This window comes from Tasmannia lanceolata, unplaced genomic scaffold (assembly GCF_043159265.1).
Source record: "Tasmannia lanceolata isolate RefF3 unplaced genomic scaffold, GAP_Taslan_0.1 ptg000020l, whole genome shotgun sequence".
NCBI lineage: Eukaryota > Viridiplantae > Streptophyta > Magnoliopsida > Canellales > Winteraceae > Tasmannia > Tasmannia lanceolata.
In genome coordinates this window covers 8,268,505-8,292,150 of record NW_027518697.1, presented here as the reverse complement: position 1 = coordinate 8,292,150, position 23,646 = coordinate 8,268,505, and the positions used below count along the sequence as shown (strand labels likewise).

The following is a 23,646-nucleotide window of genomic DNA, read 5'->3' as shown; positions in this document are numbered from 1 at the left end:
TCGTCCGGATATTTCCTTTGTTTTTGAAGTTGTGAGTCAGTTTATGAGCTTGCCATCTACACTTCATTGGGCTGCAGTTACCCAAATTGTCAGATACTTGAAGAAGGCTTCTGGTAAAGGCTTATTCTTCAAGCAACATGACCACTTGAACCTTGAAGGGTTCACTGATGATCTGCAGATAAACGGTCGACTACAGGATATTGCACCTTTGTTGAGGGAAACTTGGTGTCATGGAGAAGCAAGAAGCAGGATGTAGCGGCCAGATCGAGTGTAGAAGCTTAGTATCGGGCTATGGCCCATACATGTGGGGACTTTACCTGGTGATGGTCGTTTATGTATGAAATTGGTATTCCCACTTCGTCTCCATCCTTGCTTTATTGTGATAATAAAGTTGTTGTTTATATTGCCTCGAATCCGCTTTTCATGAGATGAATAAGCATGTTGAGGTGGATTGCCATTTCATTCGACAGAAGATACAGTGGAGAAATATGCAGTCTTTACTAGATCAGGAGATCAATTAGCTGATGTGTTCACTAAATCTCTTGGAAAGGTGAAGCTGATTGACATTTGTAACAAGCTGGGGTTTTATGATATATACACTCCAGCTTGAGGGGGAGTGTTGAATGAGCGGTGTAATTAGAGTGCCCGATTAAGGGGTATTTTTATCTTCTCACATGTAACCCTTGAAGCTTTAGTATATAATACATATTATGTGAGGGGGTGATAGCAGGCTCTATTACTTTCTCCCTCTCTTCTTCTCGTCTCTACTCTTCTCTTCTTCCATGGAGATTGTAATACATTGAACAGTTAGAAAAAGGAAAATAATATGGCAACAAGGGAAATCACAAACCAAAGCTGCCAAAAGAGAAAAGACTCATCCAAAAGAAAGGAAATTGTGGAGATCGAGGCCGCGGGGTCTCATCCCGCCGTTCTCCACAGAATACAAAAAGTCAATAAGTTTAATCGATAGGAATCATCTTCAAGAAGTTTTTCGATATGAGTAGATGGGAAAAGATGAAACTCTTTTGTTTTTCAGTCAGTCTTTGGGTCAATCACCTTCCTTGAAGATGTGATATATTTTCAAATTTGTGACTGGAGAAGGGATTAGTTTCAGTTCACAATAGTTGCATAGTTCAGAGGTTTTGTATTTCTTGGAAAGGACCTTGAACGGTAAGAGGGAGCCACTTTCAACCCAATACGAACGAAGTAGAAATTTATCTATGGCGAGTTGGATACTTTCAAGGATAGCTTGAAAGTTTGGATTCGTATTGGACACAAAGTCGAGTTCAAAACAGAACATGGATAGAAAAGCTGCGGAAGAGTAGGGAGTTAAACCTCTGCACTCACCACCGACATTCAATGAGATCCAATGATCGGGGACTAACCGTTGGACTAAGGATGATCCTAGAGTTTTTCAAAAGAGTGTCAAATTCATTTTCTTTGCTACCAATGACCAGAATTTGAAGTCCTTGGACCATAATTCATGACGGTAGTTATCATTCCAAAAAATAATAATCATGATGGTAGTTGGGTAGAGTCATCAACCATTATTTGGTTTTGTTAATAACTTTGTATCGAGATATTTTGATGTCACTGGAACTTAGCTTCAACTCTAGCATTTCAAATTTGCCCAGCAATAAAACAGAGAAATGAAAACACAGAACGTGGGAGAGTTAAAAGAAAGTGGCAATAGCAATCCTCCCAGGAATAATACAGTAGTAGGCCTCACATACCATGCCCATCGAAATAATAAATGCAACACTCGAGAACGATGATCCAAATAGTTCATCCTCCAAATCCGACCAAGAATGAGGCAGAGAGTGAAATTTACACTAGTCTGGTGAGATTCCCTACCCTACCCATTTAGTGACCAAAACTTGTCCAGTTAGAAAAGAGAAATGGGTAATTATCCAAGGTTACTGATATTAGCACTATGATGTTTTGATGATTGCACAAACTCTGCTTGTTTTTTATCATTTAAACAGTTGTCAAAGGTTATTACAGTTTCCAAATAGCCCTCAGAAACCCATTAAAAACGAAAAGACAAGTTGAGTTTGTGCAATTATAAAACATGCAGTGCCAATATCAATAGCCCTATCCAATCAAATGGGAAAAAACATTAGATATTGGATGTTCAAGATCCTGATGGATTCAAATTTTGTGTGGTGGGTCCTTGATAAACAGCGCAGATCATTTTTTGTGCCATGTGGTTGGTTTAAATTGGTTGCAAGATCTTATTCAATGCATTCTGTCAGCAGCCCATGAAATTCTAAATTTAGTCCTTCACTTCAGGACTAAAATTAAGGTGTGTTTTGATCTACACCCACATTACAACCTGTTTGTCATTCACATGTTGATTTGGGAATGGAACCCAATTGCTTTGTTCTGAGCAATTTGTGTGTTAGATAGCAATCTGAAAAAAACCATGGGTTTGTTTGGGTGTGTAACCTAATTGTATTCTAGCTCCAATTTGAGTATAAACCTTGCAAATTTAGAATTCCTCCGCACAAATTGATCCCAGAAGCAATTGTGGGTAACGTAGGAGAGCATCTAACACCATGAACATTGCAGTATATTCAGGTTGAACACAATTTCTGACACCCTTTCCTCCTGTTTCAGGTGTAACCACGGGAGTTGGGAGCATCCTTCTGGTATGCATCCTTTTCAGCCTATTTTGCAGAAGGAAATTGTCAGTATACAACCTAATCTTCTTTTGTAAGAAGAAAACAAATAACACTAAAAAAGTGGATGTATTTCTACGGGACTATGGATCATCGCTCGGTCCACGGAGATATACTTATTCAGATATCAAGAAGATCACCAGTTCCTTCAAAGATAAAGTAGGCCAAGGCGGATATGGTAGTGTTTTCAAAGGCAAGCTTCGTGATGGCCGTCTGGTGGCTGTGAAGGTCTTGAGTGAGTCCAAGGGTAATGGAGAAGAATTCATCAACGAGGTTGCAAGTATCAGTAGGACTTCTCATGTTAACGTTGTGAGTCTTTTAGGGTTCTGCTCCCAGGGTTTGAAGAGAGCACTTATCTATGAGTTCATGCCGAATGGATCTCTCGATAAGTTCATCTATGCCGAGAAACCAAGAAATGCAGACCCCTTGGGATGGGAAAAATTATACCAGATTACAGTTGGAATTGCTCAAGGACTAGAGTACTTGCACCGTGGTTGTAACACACGCATTTTGCATTTGGACATAAAACCTCATAACATTCTTCTAGACCAAGACTTCTGTCCTAAAATCTCAGATTTTGGACTAGCTAAGCTATGCCCAACGAAAGACAGCACCGTATCATTGGTGGGTGCGCGAGGAACTTTTGGATATACTGCCCCTGAGATAGGCTGCAGAAACATTGGAGGAGTATCAACCAAGTCTGATGTTTATAGCTATGGAATGATGGTTCTAGAAATCGTAGGAGGGAGAAAGAACATTGACGCCGGAGTGGATAATACTAGCGAAATATACTTTCCGCATTTGATATACAAGCGCATGGATTTAAATGGAGATCTAGGACTGGATGGAGTTACAGCAGAAGAAGAAAAAATTGCAAGGAAGATGATCTTAGTTAGTTTGTGGTGTATACAGACTAACCCGACAAATCGACCTTCAATGAACATGGTGGTGGAGATGCTAGAAGGAAGCCTTGAAGACCTACAAATGCCACCTAACCCAATTTTATCGTCTCCTAACCCGACAAATCAACATTCAATAAACATGGTGGTGGAGATGCTAGAAGGAAGCCTTGAAGACTTACAGATGCCACCTAACCCAATTTTATCGTCTCCTACAAGATTGTCTCAAGAAGCTGCTACAATGTCAATGATCGTAAGAGATGGTTCTCCTCAGATGAGCCATGGAAGTTCTCAACTCGGAGAAATAGCATTGATTCATTCCAGTTTGCATTGAAACGGTTGTATTTTGAAGTTAATATTTTTTGGGGGATAGTGGGAGTAAACTCTCACTGTTCTTGTTTGTTGACTGTGTTATTTAAAACATAACTTTCATGATCCCTTCGGATTTTGGCATTTGAAACAATGAAAAACTCGAATTTAATGAGATTGGTTAGATATACGTTTCGCCGTGGCCGCCCATGAAGCTTCTCCTCTCTTTTTTCTTTTCTTTGATAGTACTTAATAAGCAAAAAGTATGGTATGGCCCACACCATAGGATGATCCAAACTGTCCATTTGTTGGGCAACAACGTAAATATGCTGTGCCCCTAAAATCATTTCCATAGGATGATCCTAACCCTTCAATATATAGAGGGACTGCATAGATAAGAGGCTTAGGATCATCCTAAGGAAATGATTTTTGGGATGCAACCTATTTATGTCGTGGTCCATCAACTGGATGGTTTGGATCATCATATCCTGTGGGCCATACCACTTTTTGAAAAATCCAAGTTTGTGGGAACTTCTATAGATCGGATAGTTAGGATCATCCTATCAAAATGATTTTGGGAACACAACCTATTTATGTTGTGTCCTTTCAAATGGACGGTCTGGATCCTCCTACTGTGCGGGCAATACCGTATTTTTTTTTTAAAATTCAAGTTTGTAGAAACTTCTATAGATCGGAAGGTTAGGATCATGCTATAGAAATGATTTTTGTGGCACAACCTATTTGCGTTGTGGCCCATCAATTGGACATTTTGGATCATCCTATGGTGTGGACCACATAGTCTATTTTGAAATCCGGGTGCAGGTCCCCACATCATATAATTTCTGGAAAGACCATAGGTCCATGTGAACTGAGGATATCAAGTCTTTCCAAGTATAAAGAAAACCCCAGCTTGTTATCCCCATGGTGAACGGTCTCTTTTTGGATGCCACCTGCAAAGCCGCGTCTGGCAATTTCCAAGAAAAAAAAATCACTTTTCTTCATCTTTATGGTGCTTTGTTGCCGGCATCGAAATCCCTAAAAACTACCGGACAAGAAACAAGTGTAGTAATTGCTTGCCTGACGTGGCATCACTTATCTTTCCATATGAAATAACTCAAAATAGAAGAAATTTCATAGGTAGTACTCCCCTCCTCTCTCTCTCTCCTGGTCAACTTTACATCCAAACAAGGAGTTTACTCGGACTGTACTTGACTTTACTCGGGTTTGTAATTCCTGCACCCATCCAACGGACTTTACTTGCCCAAAGCATGCGCATCCAAATTAGGGCCGTTTGGATTGCAAGAAAAACATTTCTGATGGAAATTTTTTTTTTCTTTCCACGATATAGAGGGAAATGATATGATTATGGTTAATTTTGATGGATTTTATCAAAATTGTAAGTCCCTCCAAGTAAAATTTGAATAGGGTTGGTTCCAAACTTCTAATTATCTTTTTTGTGTAAAAAAAAAAAAGTGGGAGACCTTTCCAAACTTTTCCATGAAATTTTTGCCATCCAAACAAGGATTTTATCCCTAGTCATACATACGGCCCTTTCAGCCCTATAAAACTGTTTTTCAGAAGCAAGTTTAAGAAGGGTTTTTGTGTTTGAGAAAGAGAGCGAAGAGGGGAGAAAGTGGAGAGAAGAAGAACTCAAAAACCAACATGGGGCGAATGCACAGTAGCTGGTAAAAATTTTCCCCTCCTCTCTCACCTTTCTCCTTTCTCCTTCAAGGCGTGATATCACTTTCCTTAAGACAAGATTCGCCCCCACTATTAGTGTGCAAAGGGGATCCGCGAATTGCCTCCAAGAGACAATGAAGCCTAGTAGGGAAGCCCTACTAATGTTTGATGACGTGTAGCACTAGCGGAATCAAACCCGAAATGCCCTTCCGAAATTTCAAGCCTTAGAGAAATTTCTAGATTCTGTTTCTGCAGAAAAACAGTATCTAGAACAGTAAACAAAAGAAAAACAGTATGTAGAAATACTTGGGGATTTTTGTAGGAGTGTAGAAGAGAGTGTAAAGTCTGTCAGAATTGCCAATTCGTTTTCCTATATGAAATGACTGAATTCTGCACATTTTGTAGACCACCTGGTGTCTTTTCAGTGTGAAAAACACCTTTACAGGGCACCTTTCCAGAATGTTTGGAAATCTGACCGTTAGATCGCACCCATTGATATTGAACGGTCCTGATCGATCGTAGAGGTGACTGTTGGTTTGAGTAAAACCTCTCTCCAACCCAGTCATCGTTAGATCAACTATCTATGGTGTGGATCGCACCCCCTTGGCACTTGACCGTTGGGGAAAGGGACACAACCCATTTGATCACACTCTTTGACCGTTGGAGTTATGGGCCCGTTGGGCCGACCATTAGGCCCGAATCGAACCGAAGCCCAACCCAACCGAACCATTCGGCTTGATGGGCCTACGAACTATTTGACCCACCCATCCGACCGGTCCACCTTCATCTTAATCCAACGGTGTAGATCAAATTTGAAAAAATTAAAGGCTCCAATCCTAAAAAAGCGCCACTATGCGCCCTATAGCCCATTGCCCACGCCGCGCGCGCGTGTGCGAACGGTGTGTTGCACCGTCCCGCGGGTCCAACCATGGGTTCAACCCAATGTGCAATCAACAAGTATAAGAAAAGTGTAGTGCTTTATAAGCCCTTATTTTTCTTTTCTCTCATCCGGTACAGGACTATCTTTTCAACTACACTTCTACATCATTTTGTAAAAGCAAATCTTTCCAAGAAAATATTTTCTTTTTCCCAAACGCTTTTGATAAAACATTTTCCAAAACACTAAAACATGCAAAATACATGATTTTAAAAATCCAAAATCACTAACAAAATCTTTTCCTACTCTTAATTTTCCTTATATACAGAAAGGGAATTTCATCATCGGCTCTTCCCTACAAGAGGACGACTCCTAGTTGGATCAAAGCAACGCCTGTTAAATGAACTGTAACAACCGCACCTGTCGAATTGGAATCCAGCACATGCCCAAGATGGGTACTTTGCCCTGCTTAGAAGAACATATGCAACTAACTAACTCTCTCTCTCTCTCTCTCTCTCTCTCTCTCTCTCTATATATATATATATATATATATATATATATATGAGAAAACGGTTCCTACACATATGTGTAGAGAGTTCTCTACACACTAGCTTAAAATATAGTGGGGGCCCACATTGTTTGAATGATCCAAGCCATCCATTTTAAAGGCCCTCACATAGATAGGGTGTCTACAAAAAATCAAATCCATAGGATCATCCCTACCCTACGATTTGTGGAGGTAAAATGGATGTCTTTAAACCTTCACAAATTAGTCCAATTTTTGCCTCCACAGTTCGAATGGTTAGGATGATCCTATGGATCTGATTTTTTGTGGACACCCTATCTATGTGAGGGCCTTAAAAATGAATGGTTTGGATCACCCAAATAATGTGGCCCCCATTGTATTTTAAGCTAGTGTGTAGATAACTTTTCTACACATGTGTGTAGGAACCGTTCTCTCTCTCTCTCTCTCTATATATATATATATATATATATATATATGAGGAAAAGGATTGTACGCTCGAGTGTACCAAACCTTAGGTACGCTCGAGTGCCAAATCACATGGGTCCCACATGTTTTGTGGTCATCTAAACCATTCATTTGCAAGGCCCCATCATAGATAGGGTGCGTACCAAAAATCAACTTCATAGGATCATCCTAACCCATCCATTTGTGGAGGTCAAAATGGACAGACAGTGTTTGTCCACAAATCTGCTCATTTTGCCCTCCAGTTTTGGAGGGGTTAGGATGATTCAATGGAGCTGATTTTTGGTACACACCCTATCTATGATGGGGCCTTGCAAATGAATGGTTTAGATGACCACAAAAAATGTGGGACCCATGTGATTTGGCACTCGAGTGTACCTAAGGTTAGGTACACTCGAGCGTACAATCCTTTTCCTCTCTCTCTCTCTCTCTCTCTCTCTCTCTCTCTCTCTCTATATATATATATATATATATATATATATATATATATATATATATATATATATATATATATATATATATATTATTTTGTCTCATTTTCACAAGGTATGGTTGTATAATTGGATGACATCTATTTTTTCTTTGTTTCAGACTGGACTGCTTAGTGCTTACAGTAACAAAAAACTGTATTTTGGGAGGTTTGTCATTGACAAATCTTTGTACCTTCAGTACAGTCTTTTGGATTATAAGGTTGTTTATAAGAAAATTTCTTTCTTTGATGCTTCAACCGATTACCAAGTTCTTCTGCCCGGTACTTTTCATCATGACATTCTTATGCGTTGAAAATGTTGTAGTCATTTTGTTTTGCCATTCGGTTTATCATCATAGGTAAAATGAAGCACCCAAAATTTTCTGTGAACTTTTTGGTTTCAGAGTTCTTTGTTAAGTCAGGTGCATACTGCCCTTAAATATGCATGATTGGAGCAAAATATTGCGACATTGAATTCTATAACTTTTATTTTAGGGCAAATGATGAAAAAAATGCAAAGCTTTTGTGAAATTGTGAATGAAGGGTGGGGTTTTAAAATTCAGCAGAAAAGGGCTGTTACGTACGGTTGGGAGAGGAAGTTTACTAAAATACCCTTCCATCCATTTAACCTCTCGTTTTACACTTTCACCATCTTTTACCATTTTCCAGTCGTTTTATACATTTTTCACTCGTTTTTTTCAGTCGTTCTCTCCCTTTTACCTCGCCGGAAAATACTATTGTTGCCGGAAAGGTTGCATACGCGTCGGAAAGTTAAGCTTGCCGCCGGAAAGTGTAGCTCCTCTTGCCAAAAACAGTAGTTCAACTCTCCCAAGGTATTTTTTAAACCATTTAATGTAGGGTTTCATTTTTTGGGTTTTCTTCTTGGGGTGTTGGATATGATATAGTTGGAACCATTATTGAAATTTTATAAGGCTATAATTAGTTCCTGTGTTAGGGTTTGAAAATGTTTCACTTGATTTCTAGTTTATCCATGGTTTGCAAAGGGTTTGATTTTGTTGATTTTCGTTTTTTTAGGGTTTCAATGGATTGAAAGAAATACATTTTAGAAACCAAATATTTTCTTAGTTTCCATGTATTTGACTATGGTTTCGAAGGATTTAATGTAGGGTTTCTATGTTTTGAAGGGTTTCATATATGCACTGTATGGTTGCCAGGTTTTTTTTGTTCCCGGGAGTTATGTGGGAGAAAAAAATACCCTGGGAGACAGGTGGGAAAAAAAAGTCCTGGAAGTATCATGGTAAAATAAAAATCCCATGTTTGGTTATGTGGGAGAAAAAAATACCCTGGGAGATATGGTGGGAAAAAAAAACCTTTGTTTGGTTGCTTGAACTGTTGGGTAGAAAAAAATTCTTCTGAAGCTTATTTCTGGTTCCTGAGTTTATTTTTGTTCCTGGGGTTATCTTGGGATGGGATGAAAAGGCAATCATTACAAAAGTGGTATTAAAAAGTTCACCCCACAAGTAATCATTACAAGAGTGGGATTAAAATAAACCTAGTGCTAAAAGGCAACCAAACATGGGATGGGACCAAAATTTAACTTACTCTCCCACAAAACTCCCAGGAACAAAAAAAACCCGGCAATCAAACAGAGCATTAGGGTTCGAAAGGGTTCCATTTGTTTTGAAAGGTGTAACTGTGGTTTGTTAGGATTTCATTCAAGATTTGTAGGTTTTGAAGGGTTTAATTTTGGTGGGCAGGGGTTTTATTTTTGTTTTCCAAGGGTTTCAATTGATTTTGTTGGGAGAAGGACCGTTATCGATTTTCGTTTTGCACTCTTTTGAAAGAAGGGAAATAGGCATAACCATTTATTTTGGGATTTTTGAGACTTTCGAACCCTTGAAAGCAGTAAGTATGGTTCCAAGGATCCTTGTAAGCAGTGATTTTCATTCCAACTGTCTAATAGTGTGTTTCCGTAGTGGTTACGAGGTATAAAATGTGGTTCCGTAGTGGTTGTGGGGTATAAAATGTGGTTCCGTAGTGATTCCCGGGTATAAAATGTGGTTCCGTAGTGGTTGAGGGGTATAAGATGTGGTTCCGTAGTGGTTCCGGTGTATAAAATGTGGTTCCGTAGTGGTTCCAGGGTAGAAAATATGGTTCCCTAGTGGTTCCGAGGTATAAAATGTGTTTCCGTAGTGGTTCCGGGGTAAAAAATGTGGTTCCCTAGTAGTGATGGGGTAAAAAATGTGGTTCCCTACTAGTTCTGGGGTAGAAAATGTGGTTCCCTATTGGTTATGAGGTATAAAATGTGGTTCCGTAGTGGTTCTGGGGTATAAATTTTGGTTCCCTAGTGGTTCCGGTGTATGAAATGTGGTGCCGTAGTAGTTCTGGCGTATAAAATGTGGTTTTCAAGTGGTTCCGGGGTGTAAGATGTGGTTCCCTAGTGGTTCCGGTGTATAAAAAATGTGGTTCCGTAGTGGTTCCGAGGTATAAAATGTGTTTCCCTAGTGGTTACGAGGTATAAAATGTGGTTCCGTAGTAGTTGTGGGGTATAAAATGTGGTTCCGTAGTGGTTGTGGGGTATAAAATGTGGTTCCGTAGTGGTTCCCGGGTATAAAATGTGGTTCCGTAGTGGTTCAGGGGTATAAAATATGGCTCCCTAGTGGTTCCGGGGTATGAAATGTTATTCCGTAGTGCTTCTGGCGCTCAAAATGTGGTTTGGAAGTGGTTTCGGGGTATAAGATGTGGTTCCTTAGTGGTTCCGGTTTATAAAATGTGGTTCTGTAGTGGGTAGAAAATATGGTTCCGTAGTGGTGCCGAGGTATAAAATGTGTTTCCCTAGTGGTTCCGGGGTATAAAATGTGGTTCCCGAGTGGTCATGGGGTAAAAATGTGGTTCCCTACTGCTTGCGGGGTAGAAAATGTGGTTCCCTAGTGGTTCTGAGGTATAAAATGTGGTTCCGTAGTGGTTGCGGGGTATAAAATGTGGTTCCCTAGTGGTTCCGGTGTATAAAATGTGGTTCCGTTGTGGTTCCAGGGTAGAAAATATGGTTCCGTAGTGGTTCCGAGGTATAAAATGTGTTTCCCTAGTAGTTCCCGGGTATAAAATGTGGTTCCCGAGTGGTCATGGGGTAAAATATGTGGTTCCCTACTGCTTGCGGGGTAGAAAATCTGGATCGGTAGTGGTTCTGAAGTATAAAATGTGGTTCCGTAGTCGTTCCGGGGTAAAAAATATGGTTCCCTAGTGGTTCCGGGGTAGAAAATGTGGTTCCGTAGTGGTTCCGTAGTGGTTGCGGGTTATAAAATGTGGTTCCGGTGTATGAAATGTGGTTCCCTAGTGGTTCCGGGGTAGAAAATGTGGTTCCCTAGTGGTTCCGAGGTATAAAATGTGGTTCCGTAGTGGTTCCGGTGTATAAAATGTGGTTCCATTGTGGTTCCAGGGTAGAAAATATGGTTCCGTAGTGGTTCCGAGGTATAAAATGTGTTTCCCTAGTGGTTCCCGGGTATAAAATGTGGTTCCCGAGTGGTCATGGGGTAAAATATGTGGTTCCCTACTGCTTGCGGGGTAGAAAATCTGGTTCGGTAGTGGTTCTGAAGTATAAAATGTGGTTCCGTAGTCGTTCCGGGGTAAAAAATATGGTTCCCTAGTGGTTCCGGGGTAGAAAATGTGGTTACCTAGTGGTTCCGAGGTATAAAATGTGGTTCCGTAGTGGTTGCGGGTTATAAAATGTGGTTCCGTAGTAGTTCCGGTGTATGAAATGTGGTTCCCTAGTAGTTCCGGGGTAGAAAATGTGGTTCCCTAGTGGTCCCGAGATATAAAATGTGGTTCCGTCGTGGTTGCGGGTTATAAAATGTAGTTCCGTAGTGGTTCCGGTGTATAAAATGTGGTTTCGTTGTGGTTCCAGTGTAGAAAATATGGTTCTGTAGTGGTTCCGAGGTATAAAATGTGTTTCCCTAGTGGTTCCCGGGTATAAAATGTGGTTCCCGAGTGGTCATTGGGTAAAATATGTGGTTCCCTACTGCTTGCGGGGTAGAAAATCTGGTTCGGTAGTGGTTCTGAAGTATAAAATGTGGTTCCGCAGTCGTTCCGAGGTAAAAAATATGGTTCCCTAGTGGTTCCGGGGTAGAAAATGTGATTCCCTAGTGATTCCGAGGTATAAAATGTGGTTCCGTAGTGGTTGCGGGTTATAAAATGTGGTTCCGTAGTAGTTCCGGTGAATGAAATGTGGTTCCCTAGTGGTTCCGGGGTAGAAAATGTGGTTCCCTAGTTGTTCCGAGGTATAAAATGTGGTTCCGTAGTGGTTGCGGGTTATAAAATGTGGTTCCGTAGTGGTTCCGGTGTATGAAATGTGGTTCCGTAGTGGTTCCGGGGTACAAAATGTGGTTCCGTAGTCGTTCCGAGGTATGAAATGTGGTGCCCTAGTGGTTCCGGCGTATAAAATGTTGTTTTTAAGTGGTTCCGAGGTATAAAATGTGGTTCCGTAATGGTTGCGGGTTATAAAATGTGGTTCCGTAGTAGTTCCGGTGTATGAAATGTGGTTCCCTAGTGGTTCCGGGGTAGAAAATGTGGTTCCCTAGTTGTTTCGAGGTATAAAATGTGGTTCCGTAGTGGTTGCGGGTTATAAAATGTGGTTCCGTAGTGGTTCCGGTGTATGAAATGTGGTTCCGTAGTGGTTCCGGGGTACAAAATGTGGTTCCGTAGTGGTTCTGAGGTATAAAATGTGGTTCCGTAGTCGTTTCGGGGTATGAAATGTGGTGCCCTAGTGGTTCCGGCGTATAAAATGTTGTTTTCAAGTGGTTCCGAGGTATAAAATGTGGTTCCGTAGTGGTTGCGGGTTATAAAATGTGGTTCCCTAGTGGTTCCGGTGTATGAAATGTGGTTCCCTAGTGGTTCCGGGGTAGAAAATGTGGTTCCGTAGTGGTTCTGAGGTATAAAATGTGGTTCCGTAGTCGTTCCGGGGTATAAAATATGGTTCCCTAGTGGTTCCGGGGTAGAAAATGTGGTTCCCTAGTGGTCCTGGAGTAGAAAATATGGTTCCCTAGTGGTTCCGGAGTACAAAATGTGGTTCATTAGTGGTTCGGAGGTATAAAATGTGGTTCTGTAATGGTTCCGGGGTATAAAATGTGGTTCCGTAGTGGTTCCGAGGTATAAAATGTGGTTCCCTAGTGGTTCCGAGGTATAAAATGTGGATCCGCAGTGGTTCGAAGGAATAAAATGTGGTTCCAAGAGTCTAACTTATTGTTCCAATTGTGGTTCTAACATTCTAAAGTGGTTGTATCATTGTAAATGGTTGTTCATATATTAGTTTGTATTCATATTTTATGAGGGTTTAATAATGGTTCTTATCCTAATAGGGTTTGCGAAAATGGTGGAAAGAAAGGCTTCTTTTATGTTACACGTTGATGGGTACTTGAAGGATAAAGTATCATTTGAGTATATTGGCAGGACGAAGATGTCTTTAATTGTGAATCGGCATATAAAATTTTCTGAATTTGAGTCTCTAGTTCACCAAAAAATTCATACCACAGCAACCGGTATCTCACAATCTATAAAATGTCGATATGTCGTGGATCCATATCAAATCGTGTTGTACGACATTCAAAATGATGATGACCTAGCTATGGTGATGATGCCTTTTGAGAATAGCCTCTTCAATTGTATGAGCCTGTACATAACCAAAGAGTACAGAGTAAGAGGAATTAGTTCTGCACCGATCCCCATCCGGAGGTAAAATATTCAGTCAGGTGGAAATTTTCATTTTTTGAACTCTCATTCCATTACACTATTAGGTGATGTGAAATTTGTCATTGCTCAGGAATATGAGGGATCGAATTCAACATTATGAAGATCCTATTTTATATGGAAATATTTGTGAACCTTCTTCTCGTCCTCTTGAACCGCCATTGAACCTCATAAATAAATCCATCCGTGCAGCGTCAGCAACACCTAATCGAAATGACGTTGGTGCTCCGAAGAACATACAAATATTGGGCAGAAACCGAGAAGATACCAATATTCCTCGGAATCCGAAAAGATATTCAGTGGACTTGAACGAAGACTATGAGGACCCTATTTTTAATGTGACAGAGGAAAATACATGGTAACATATGAGCACTGCCATGTAATCTTGTAATTACTAATTACATTTACTTCGCCAGTTCTATGTTTCTCTCATACAATATTCATTCTAACGTACTCCCTACTGTGCAGGCACGATGCAGAGTTCAGCAGGGATTTCCATAGTGATATGCATGTTAGTGATGGCATTGAATGCGAGGATGGTAACAGTATAAAGGGTGATGATTCATTTGGTGATGATGACTTCGTTGAGGACAGTGTGCGCGAAGGTGACTTTGGTAAGGAAGATGAGTGCGAAGCTATACGCCCCCTCGTTGGTCTACAGAACGTTGTGGGCGACCCGTTGTGTAATACATATAGAAGGGAGCGGTTGGAAGTAGATGAGATGGTTGTAGATGAATTAAATGAGGGACGTATAGGACTTGAGGAGATGAAGGTGGGGGGAATCTTCAGTCGAACAATTAGACCACTGATACTAATTGATGGGACACATTTGCGAGGCAAGTATAAAGGAATTTTATTAGCTGACACTGCAGTAGATGGTGACGGTGGATTATTTCCGTTAGCATATGCAGTGGTTGAGAATGAGATGTATGAGAGCTGGCTATGGTTTCTTCGTTTACTCCGCCAAAGGGTGATACCAGCAGGAAAAAACAACAACGAATTCACTATTTCCTCTGATAGGATGAAGGGTTTGCCTAGAGCTATAGACGAAGCATTGCCGGGATCATACCATAGCTATTGTATTCGTCACCTCAATGCCAATTTCCTGAAGACCTTTAAGAGCCAAATACTTTGCAAATTTTTTTTGAGAGCCGCATATGCTTTAAGGGAGAGAGACTATAAGGAGACGATAGAATGTATTAAAGCGAAGAACGCAAAAGCAGAGAAATGGATATCTGAGATTCCTAAAGAAAAGTGGGCTAATGTATACTTTAAAGGGTCTAGGTGGAATATGTTGACAACTAATGCAGCGGAGTCCTTCAACAACGTATTAAAGGGCGCACGGGAGTTAACGATCGCGGCTCTAGTCGATCACACTAGATGGAAAGTACAAGAGTACTTCCACCTTCGCCGCAAGGCTGCTTTAGAATGGAAAACGCATTTGACCCATAATGCAGAAAAATGGTTAGCCAGATCATGTCTGTATGGCAGTAAGTTTACACCCCGGCCGTGTAGTTGGAATGAATATGAAGTGATATCGTCAACTAATACGGATCGTGTGGACTTAGAGCAGAGAACGTGTACGTGTGGTCTTTTCCAAATTATGGGATTGCCGTGTGGGCATGCCATAGCAGCCATGGGAGTCAACAAGCTGGACAAATATAGGTACTGCCAGGATTGGTTTTTGGCTTCAACTTATCGGACTACATATGACGACGTGATTCACCCTACTTTAGATCGCACACAATGGCCGGAGCCATCCCATGTTTTAGAAGTAGTGTTGCCACCACGAGTAAGAAGACAGCCTGGACGACCCAAAAAAGTACGAATGGAAAGAGGGCTACAATTTGGACAACATCACAACTGCAAATCATGTGGGGAACCTGGACACAACAAAAGAACGTGCAAAAATCCCCCCCTTGTAAATCTTAGGTTAAATATGACGCCCATAGGTCCATCCGCACCTACAGAAAATACGTATGTTCCATTATTACTCACTCGATATGATTTCTCTATCAAACCCATAATTTTATTGATTGTTGCATGTTTTTCTTGTAGGTCCGGTGTCTCATTCGCACCTCCTTTCTTTGCTTAGGGATGGAGTTGTTGGTTTGTTTGTACAAAGTGACATTGATTTTGGGACTCTTCATACTGCACATAAATATTTACTCACACAGAATTTGTATAAATTAAACGTTATTATAGACTTATAGTATTACATTGGTTGTACAGCTGACCGTGATTGTTGTAAAAGTGATCATTAATGTATCATTGGTGTTGGCAATATCATTGGTTTTTACTCACTACTGAAACGTCAGTCGGCCCACATTGTTTGGATCCTCTAAATCGTTCATTTGATGCGCCGTCACATATATAGGGTGTGCTCAAATAATCAGGTCCATCGAATCATCGTAATCCTTCCATCTGTGGACGAACAAAGTGTACGTACGATTAGTTGAAAGTCCGAACCCACAATCGGACTTCCGAATGATGAGAGCGGAAGTGCAATATCACTTGTCTCCCGTCGGAAGTCCGATAACGTGTTCGGACGTCCGACGGGAGACAAATGAAAGCACACATTGTTCTGGACTTTCTTCGGAAGTCTGAACCTTTGTTCGGATGTCCGACTCGGAAATCTGACCAACCGTCCGGAAATCCGAAGGAACTCCAGTATAGTTGCCATGGTACTGGGCTTCCTTCGGAATTCCGAACTAAAATTCGGAATTCCGACTCGGAAATCCGAACCAACGTCCGGACTTCCGACGGAAGTCCAGTAGAGTTGACATTGTTCTGGACTTCTTTCGGAAGACCGAAACTATGTTCGGAATTCCGAGACGGAATTCCGAATTTTAGTTCGGCATTCCGAAGGAAGTCCAGTACCATGGCAACTACACTAGAGTTCCTTCGGATTTCCGGACGGTTGGTCGGATTTCCGAGTCGGACATCCGAACAAAGGTTCGGACTTCCGAAGAAAGTCCACTACAACAGCGAATATGGTGGAATTCGCCCTAATATTTTTGTGGGAGTTGATCATATACAAGGCCGAGTGTGCATGTGGTGTACGACCGGGTTCATGTAGGTTATTTCACGAGGATCTACCAATTCAATGGTTTTCATCACATGTGTACATCATTTGTGGCCCAAGATCATAAGTGTAATACATATTAATGATGATAATTTGGGTGGTAAACTCGTGATGTGAAGAACTTAATCTTAAAAGCACATATCTTTTGTGTCGGACTACCTTATAGAAAATGAAACTTTTAAGAGGAGTTCGCCCTAATATCAAAACATTGTACTGCCAATATCAGCGAAAATAATAAATTGCAGATTACATTTATGGACCCATGAGAGACCAATGGCGGGGGAAAAAATTAGCACCTATCTCTTGCTTTCATTGAACATAGGGACTGAAACAAAAAGTCCCAGCTGTGTCAGTTATGGGTTCAAAATAAAGATACAATCAACATGTAGAAGTTAAAAGAAAAAAAAAATTCAGTGTCAACAATGAGTACTACTACTAAAAAATCATATGAGACAATCTCTTCTGTAACATCCACGACTTCTTCAACTTCCACTTCTTTGGCTTCATATTCTTCCTCTTCATCACTACCTTCGCCATCTCATGCAACTGTCTCCAGTGCTTCTCCCATCTCCCCCATTCTTCCTGCAACTTCTTCCGCTTCTCCCGATCCTGGTCACTTAGAAGCTTGCTATTGAAGGAGCAGATGTTGAAGCCATTCCTCATCCACAACTTCTTCAAGTTGGCACTAACGCTGAAGAGAGCCAGGATTTGGAACAACCCTTACCTGCAAACAAGCACAATTATCATAATGAATAACTAGAACATTTTAATGTTTCCCAATTGTTTGCAAAATATCCACTCACCTTAGCAGGTTGATTTCCCCCACCTACTTCAGGAACGAGGAGACCAAGTATCGGATCAGCCGCCAAGCAATTGAAGTCTAATGCATGTACAACCAATAACAATGACTCCGAGGTAAGAATGTGAACAACTTATAGGGATACTTTCCCATAGACCCCATTCAACATTTCCGAAAGTAGGGAAGCTCGCATAGCCGTAATATCTTTCTGGGTGAAATCGAGCCTAGCGTCACGGGTAATGTATTCCATCTCTTTCAAAACGAACAGCCCACAGTCATGGCTGCAAAACATGAAGCAAAACCGAGAAGATGAATTAATCGTTTACGGAGGTATCGTAAACTGAAGTAATTGCACGTAACATACCTGTTACCTTGTAGGGGCCGATCGACCACTACATCAATGGGGAATGCACTTATATCAATGTCTTTGACCATTCTGAACCATTTAACAAGGTAATCGACCTACAAATCAAGAATTCCGTACGTTAGGGCAGTAGTAACAAAAAATTAATTAATAATTATCATACGAATGAAGTAAAGAGTAGTACTCACAAGGGGTTGCACCTTCCTACAATCCGTGCGACTGTAAAGAGAATCGTAAAGAAGGAAGGTACGATGCCCCATATCCAACACGAGAAGTACCCAATGAACCATATCAATGTTAATTGGAATGAGTACTTTTCGTATCTCTTGAAGAGGGGTGTTCTCTACACGAGTTACGAATCTGGAACATGCATCGGGACGTTCACATCTTTTGTCAAGAATAAGTTGTTGCAACCAGAAAAAGAAATGTTAGAATTGCCCGCAGCTTCAAAAACAAAAACCATTACTTATAAGTGAATTTAATCTCACATGTAGATGGGTAGCAAGGCAAATGCATGATCCCTTTTCTGTTGTTCTCAAACATTCGTCCCGCAAGTTCAAGTAATCCGTATATACATTAACAATCTACAGAACAGAGCATAGGTCAACGAAAAGGAATTTAAGAAGATATGTGTACCAACGTATTATTCACGCTTTACGTTACTAATTGAACCATATAACATCTTACCGGAGATGATATCCACCCTCTACGATCGGTTAGTATAAGCAAGTCTTCTTTACACATGTGGTACCCATCACTGTGAATGACTCTCTCACTGCAAATCGAGTAAAAAGTCACATACCTCTATGAACCTTTGGTCATATAATTGTACTGAATCAACCTATGTATGAAATTAATCGAAGAAATTAGAATTCCAAAACAATGTAGGTAGTACGAAAACAAGACAGTGCTGCATAATAACAATATCAAATGCTTCACAGTCGACTTCACGAAGTCTTCTTCGTCTGAATCCATATCGGCATGAATAACCTTGACCACCTCATCAAAGGTGGCGGTTGGACCCCCAAACCTCCAACCATCCACAGTATCCCTGCTAGACCAATCAAATTGCGGCTTTTTCCCAATCATACTTAAACCTAATATTTTCGCTACACCACTAACTAGAAATGGGAGTACGATGCCGCCCAAACAAAAACCTTTCCGTTTGGGATCCCATTTATTTACCATTGTCGTCAAAATCTTCTTCCGCAACTCGACATCTTCGAGGCCCTCATGCAGAATCAAATCTGTAAATGGGGTATCCTTTATGAAATCCCTATGCACATCCCGTAACCGAATATTTTGTAAGGACTCGTGAAAGCGTGACGGACAGCATCTAGATAAGACATATTTCGCCTGCAAAAAATGGCACTATTAAACAGTTGAGCTAGAAACAGGTTTCATATACAGATGGAAAATGATCTGGGGTTACTCACCATGACGAAGATGGAAAGAATTGATGGGAAAGATCAACAATTTTGTTAACTTCGTCTGTATCTGTCGAAAGCAGCAACAATCACTTGAAACACAATATTAGTCTATTCAAACACAATATTACTCCATTGAAACAACAATCACTTTAAACAACACAGGGCTCCCCAAGTAACTTGAAACAACTAGACGTAAAGATCATCAACACCATATATGACAACCGTAGCTAATCCCTTCAAATTTAAACAATCAAACATCGGTTCAAACAACATATGGCTCCCCAACTAATAGCAACCATAACAAACTGTACGAGACTGAAGCTAAACCATTCAAACTTAAACCACCAAAAATCACTTAAAACAACCATAGCTATATAGATACTTGAATCAAATTCATAAGAACCATCAGAAACATACGATGCAAGAAAGACACAGAAATATAACGATAATAACATTTCATCCATCCATCCATAATAACATATGAAACCCGTATATAACATAACATCCATCAACCATTTATAATTTAAAAAAAAAAACATAACATCCATCTATCCATAAATCAACCACAGCAACGGTCTAATGATCTGGGGGCAACAGACGGCGGACCAAGTTGGTGAGTGAAGAAACCTGCTCCGTGAGTGAGGTGACCGCTGTGCCGAAGTCCTAGCGGAGGGTGGAGACCTCGGTGCGTACCCCAGTCAAAGCTTGCTGAGTCGCCAATTGCTCCTGATGATGGGATTGTAGAAACTGATGAACCGCGGTAAACTGCCCGTCAAGGTACTGACGATGCGCACGAAGCTCCTGCGCAACAAACTCCTGTGATGCAAAACGCTGAGCCGGCTGACGAGGAGGGGGAGCAGGGCCCTGTATATCAAGCCGCATGGCCTTTATAGTTTTAGCATTGAACACAGTAGAGGGACTAAGGCGTTCTTCACCACCTTGTATCAACTTCTCATGGTTGAAGAGATGCGTGAGAAGCATCCCGAATGGTAGACTAGCCAAGGCCTTCGTCCTCGTGTCCTCCATGAACCTAAGGAGGATATAGCCAAGGTGAAGGGGCGTGCCGCGAAGAAGTCGGTGCATTATAAAAGCCTCAAAAGGCCGGACCATGTCAGCATTGCCTCCGCGAGGCGTGATATTGCTCGTCAGAATCTTGTGTAGGACTTTGCACATAGGGCTGAGGGAATTGTAGGATACGTTGGTTGACCCGTCAGTAGGTGGGCCTTCGCAACCAAGGTCCCCATAGGCGGCGACCGGATCATGTATACAGGCACTAATGTCATCCATGGTTCCGGGCCAAAAGTAGATTTCGTCGCCTGTGGTGGGAAGAGAGACAACTTCACAAAACTTTTGAACTGTCATATGGATGGTTTTATTGTTTACTCTGGATTGGAACACCTTCAAATCTCTGTCGAATCTGTAATTGGCATAGAATTGCTTGACGAGAGTCGGGTACGAGTCACAGTGAATTTCGAGAAAATTGACCCATCCAAATGCCAGAAATAAGGGTTTCACATTAAAAACTTCGACATCTTTAAAAATGACTTTCCTACCTCGGAGTATGCCCTTCCTTTCTATACGACCGAGGGACCCAACCTCTACATCTGCATCCTCATTGCCCATATCCTCGTCAGAGGCAGGAGGACTAGGGGAGGGCTCACGGATAGCCTTCCCACGCCGTTTGCGGGTGGAAGACCCTTCATCTACATTCACATTCTTCTTTCTTTGCTTTGCGCGCTGGATGACTATAGGGGTTTTGGGTTAGGTCCCTAGTGGGGTTCAGAAAGTAAAAGGGGAGCCGCTTCCGGTCCTTATCTGCAGAAACTAGGAGAATAAACTTGGAGGGGAAGATACTTCAAGTATAAAGTTGAAATTTGGAGGAGGATAAACCAGGAGAATAAGACAGTTGAAAAGTTGAAATTAAAGATACTTCGAAGAAAACCATGTTTCAGAAAGTTCGTACAAAACACACTATTTAGAGACTTCGAACCACTTGAAACCAATGTTAGGATAGAGGAACTACGGAACCACATATTAGAAAGTTCACAAATACGATTAGTGAAACCACATATTAGAAAGTTCAAACCACAATAACTGGATAGAGGAAGTACGGAACCACAAATTACACAGTTTGAACCAGTAATACTGGATACAGGGTCCATGGAATACTGGTTCCAACTTGGGCAGAATATGTGGTTTCATGGATCCAACTTCAATGGAATAACAGTTCTAACTTTCAAACCCCTAATTGAAACCCTTCAAACAAATTCAAAACAATGCAACCATTGAAAAGCATTGAAAACCATGGAAACCCCAAATGAAACCGTTGCAAGCTTAACAACTTCAAGGGAAACTTAAGAGAGAAGCTTCAAGGGTGAAGGCTTAAGGGAGAACAAGTGTAGAAATCTTTTGTAAGTTGTTTTGATATATATAAAGAGTTCTTCTTTTGGTGTTACATTTCTTGTTTTTCGTGGAGCTCTACGCGTCCCCTTTGCCCGTGTATCTCCAAGCCCCCTTACCTTTCTCTCTTGACCTCAACACAATATAATCGATCCATGTTTATTGGGGCCAACAAGTGGTATCAGAGCATAGGGCGTGTTATCATCAATCGGAATTTCCTACAAAGAGTTATTGTCAAAAGAGCACACATATGTGAAAGTTAACTGTTGTTCAAGATCTGAATGTTCCTTCAAGTGTTTGGGTTGAAAGGATTATGGTCCATTTAAAGGTTTAACGAGGAGGTTTTGTTTAAGGTTTTTTTTTTTTTGTTACAATAGAGAACGACTCTCTTCTCTATATCTATTTGTGGTATTTTCATTTCATTGGGTGGTGCAAAATTTATGGTGTGAGAAAGAGAACGATACTCTTCTCTTACTCTCAAGATTGGAAGGAGAAGTGTCCTCTTTTCTGTTCCGGGAAAGAGAACGATTTTCTCTTATTGGCCCGATGAGTGTTGGGAAAAGAACAATTTTCTTCTTTATACCGTTGGTCTTGCAAAAAGGCAACGGTTATGATGTTTGATGCACCATGATGGAAACAATTATTGTGCAAGTTTTGTTCAAAGCATTTCTAATGGAAGCTTCAGAAAAGTTTAAGTTAAAACCTCCCATTTACAGTGTTTGGAAAGAAGGACCGGACCTCAAACTTTTTTTTTCCAAGCCTCGGTTGAAGTTGAAGAAAGAGATCGTGTGGTGAATTTGAAGAATCGAATCAAGTTGCTTGATGGCGAAATTGTTATGTTGAAAATGAAGATTTCATCAAGCTCAGATGAAGATCATGTTGATGAAGACTAGAATTATTTTGGGATTTTCATTTAAGGAGGGGTGTTGGATATAGTAAATCAAAATTAATATTAGTATGGTTTTGTGGAAAGTCTATGTAGTCTTCTAGGTTATTTATTATGCATGGAAAATGTAAGGAGAATTTGTGTAGCTAATTTATCATAGAGACAAATGTGGAATTCCTATGTAGTTGCTTACACTTCCTAGATGACTCATGGGAACTACAACTATGGTTTAATGTATTTACTATTTTTAGGAGTCTTTTCAGTCTACAAATATGGAGTAGTGTTGTAGAGATTGCAAACTTAAGAACTTCAAGGGAAAGTTAAGAGAGAAGCTTCAAGGGTGAAGGCTTAAGGGAGAACAATTGTAGAAATCTTTTGTAAGTTGTTTTGATATATATAAAGAGTTCTTATTTTGGTGTTACATTTCTTGTTTTTGGTGGAGTTAAGAGAGAAGCCTGTGGTTTGGCCATTTCCCACTTTTAACCTCGTGGTTTGGAAGTTATCAACGACACCCCCTCAACTTTCCATGGGTTTTTTTAACGTGACTGAGTGGATGGAGAGGGGGAAATGGCTATACTGCCCCCATCTTCCCCAACTAAAAATTAGGGTTTTCAACTCATTTATTTATCAACACAAACCCTCGATTTAGGGGTTTTATTTCTCTTCATTCACATCATTATCATGATTTGCACAAAAACCCTAATATTTTAGGGCTTTTTTTTTGTTTTTATCAATGTTTTTTTTCTTAAAATGTGGGTTTAATGTACCCATGGGGTGGGGTTTCATTGTCTGTGGTGGAGGTGACGGCGGTGGCCGGAGATGGCGAAGGTGGCGGTGGAAGGAGGTGGCGGTGGGAAATGGCGTAAGCCTAATCCCTCTGCAAATGGCTTAAAACCAATGATAAGGGTATTTCTGTCCTCAAAATACTAACCATGTTTAGTTTTAGTCATTCCGTCAGGTTAAACTAACGGACCGTCAACAGCGGGGGTCTACTAAAAAATCTCATAAAGTTGAGGGGGTGTCATTGGTAACTTCCAAACCACGGGGATAAAAGTGGAAAATGGCCAAACCACAAGGGG

At 40.8% G+C, this 23,646-nt stretch overlaps 2 protein-coding genes across 5 annotated transcripts in view; both read left to right on the top strand.

Annotated features, from left to right (window-relative positions):
- Positions 1-4,077, top strand: part of LOC143855220 (PR5-like receptor kinase) — a 66,457-nt gene extending 62,380 nt beyond the window's left edge. For all 4 annotated transcript variants that reach the window (XM_077365449.1, XM_077365448.1, XM_077365451.1 and 1 more), the window contains one exon: positions 2,620-4,077. In XM_077365449.1, the coding sequence (XP_077221564.1) occupies positions 2,620-3,914 (1,295 nt within the window). In that variant the 3' untranslated portion in view covers positions 3,915-4,077. The remainder of the gene's footprint in view (positions 1-2,619) is intronic.
- LOC143855222 (small ribosomal subunit protein uS15-like) overlaps positions 1-23,646 on the top strand; it is a 109,536-nt gene that overhangs the window by 62,313 nt on the left and 23,577 nt on the right. The window lies entirely within an intron of this gene.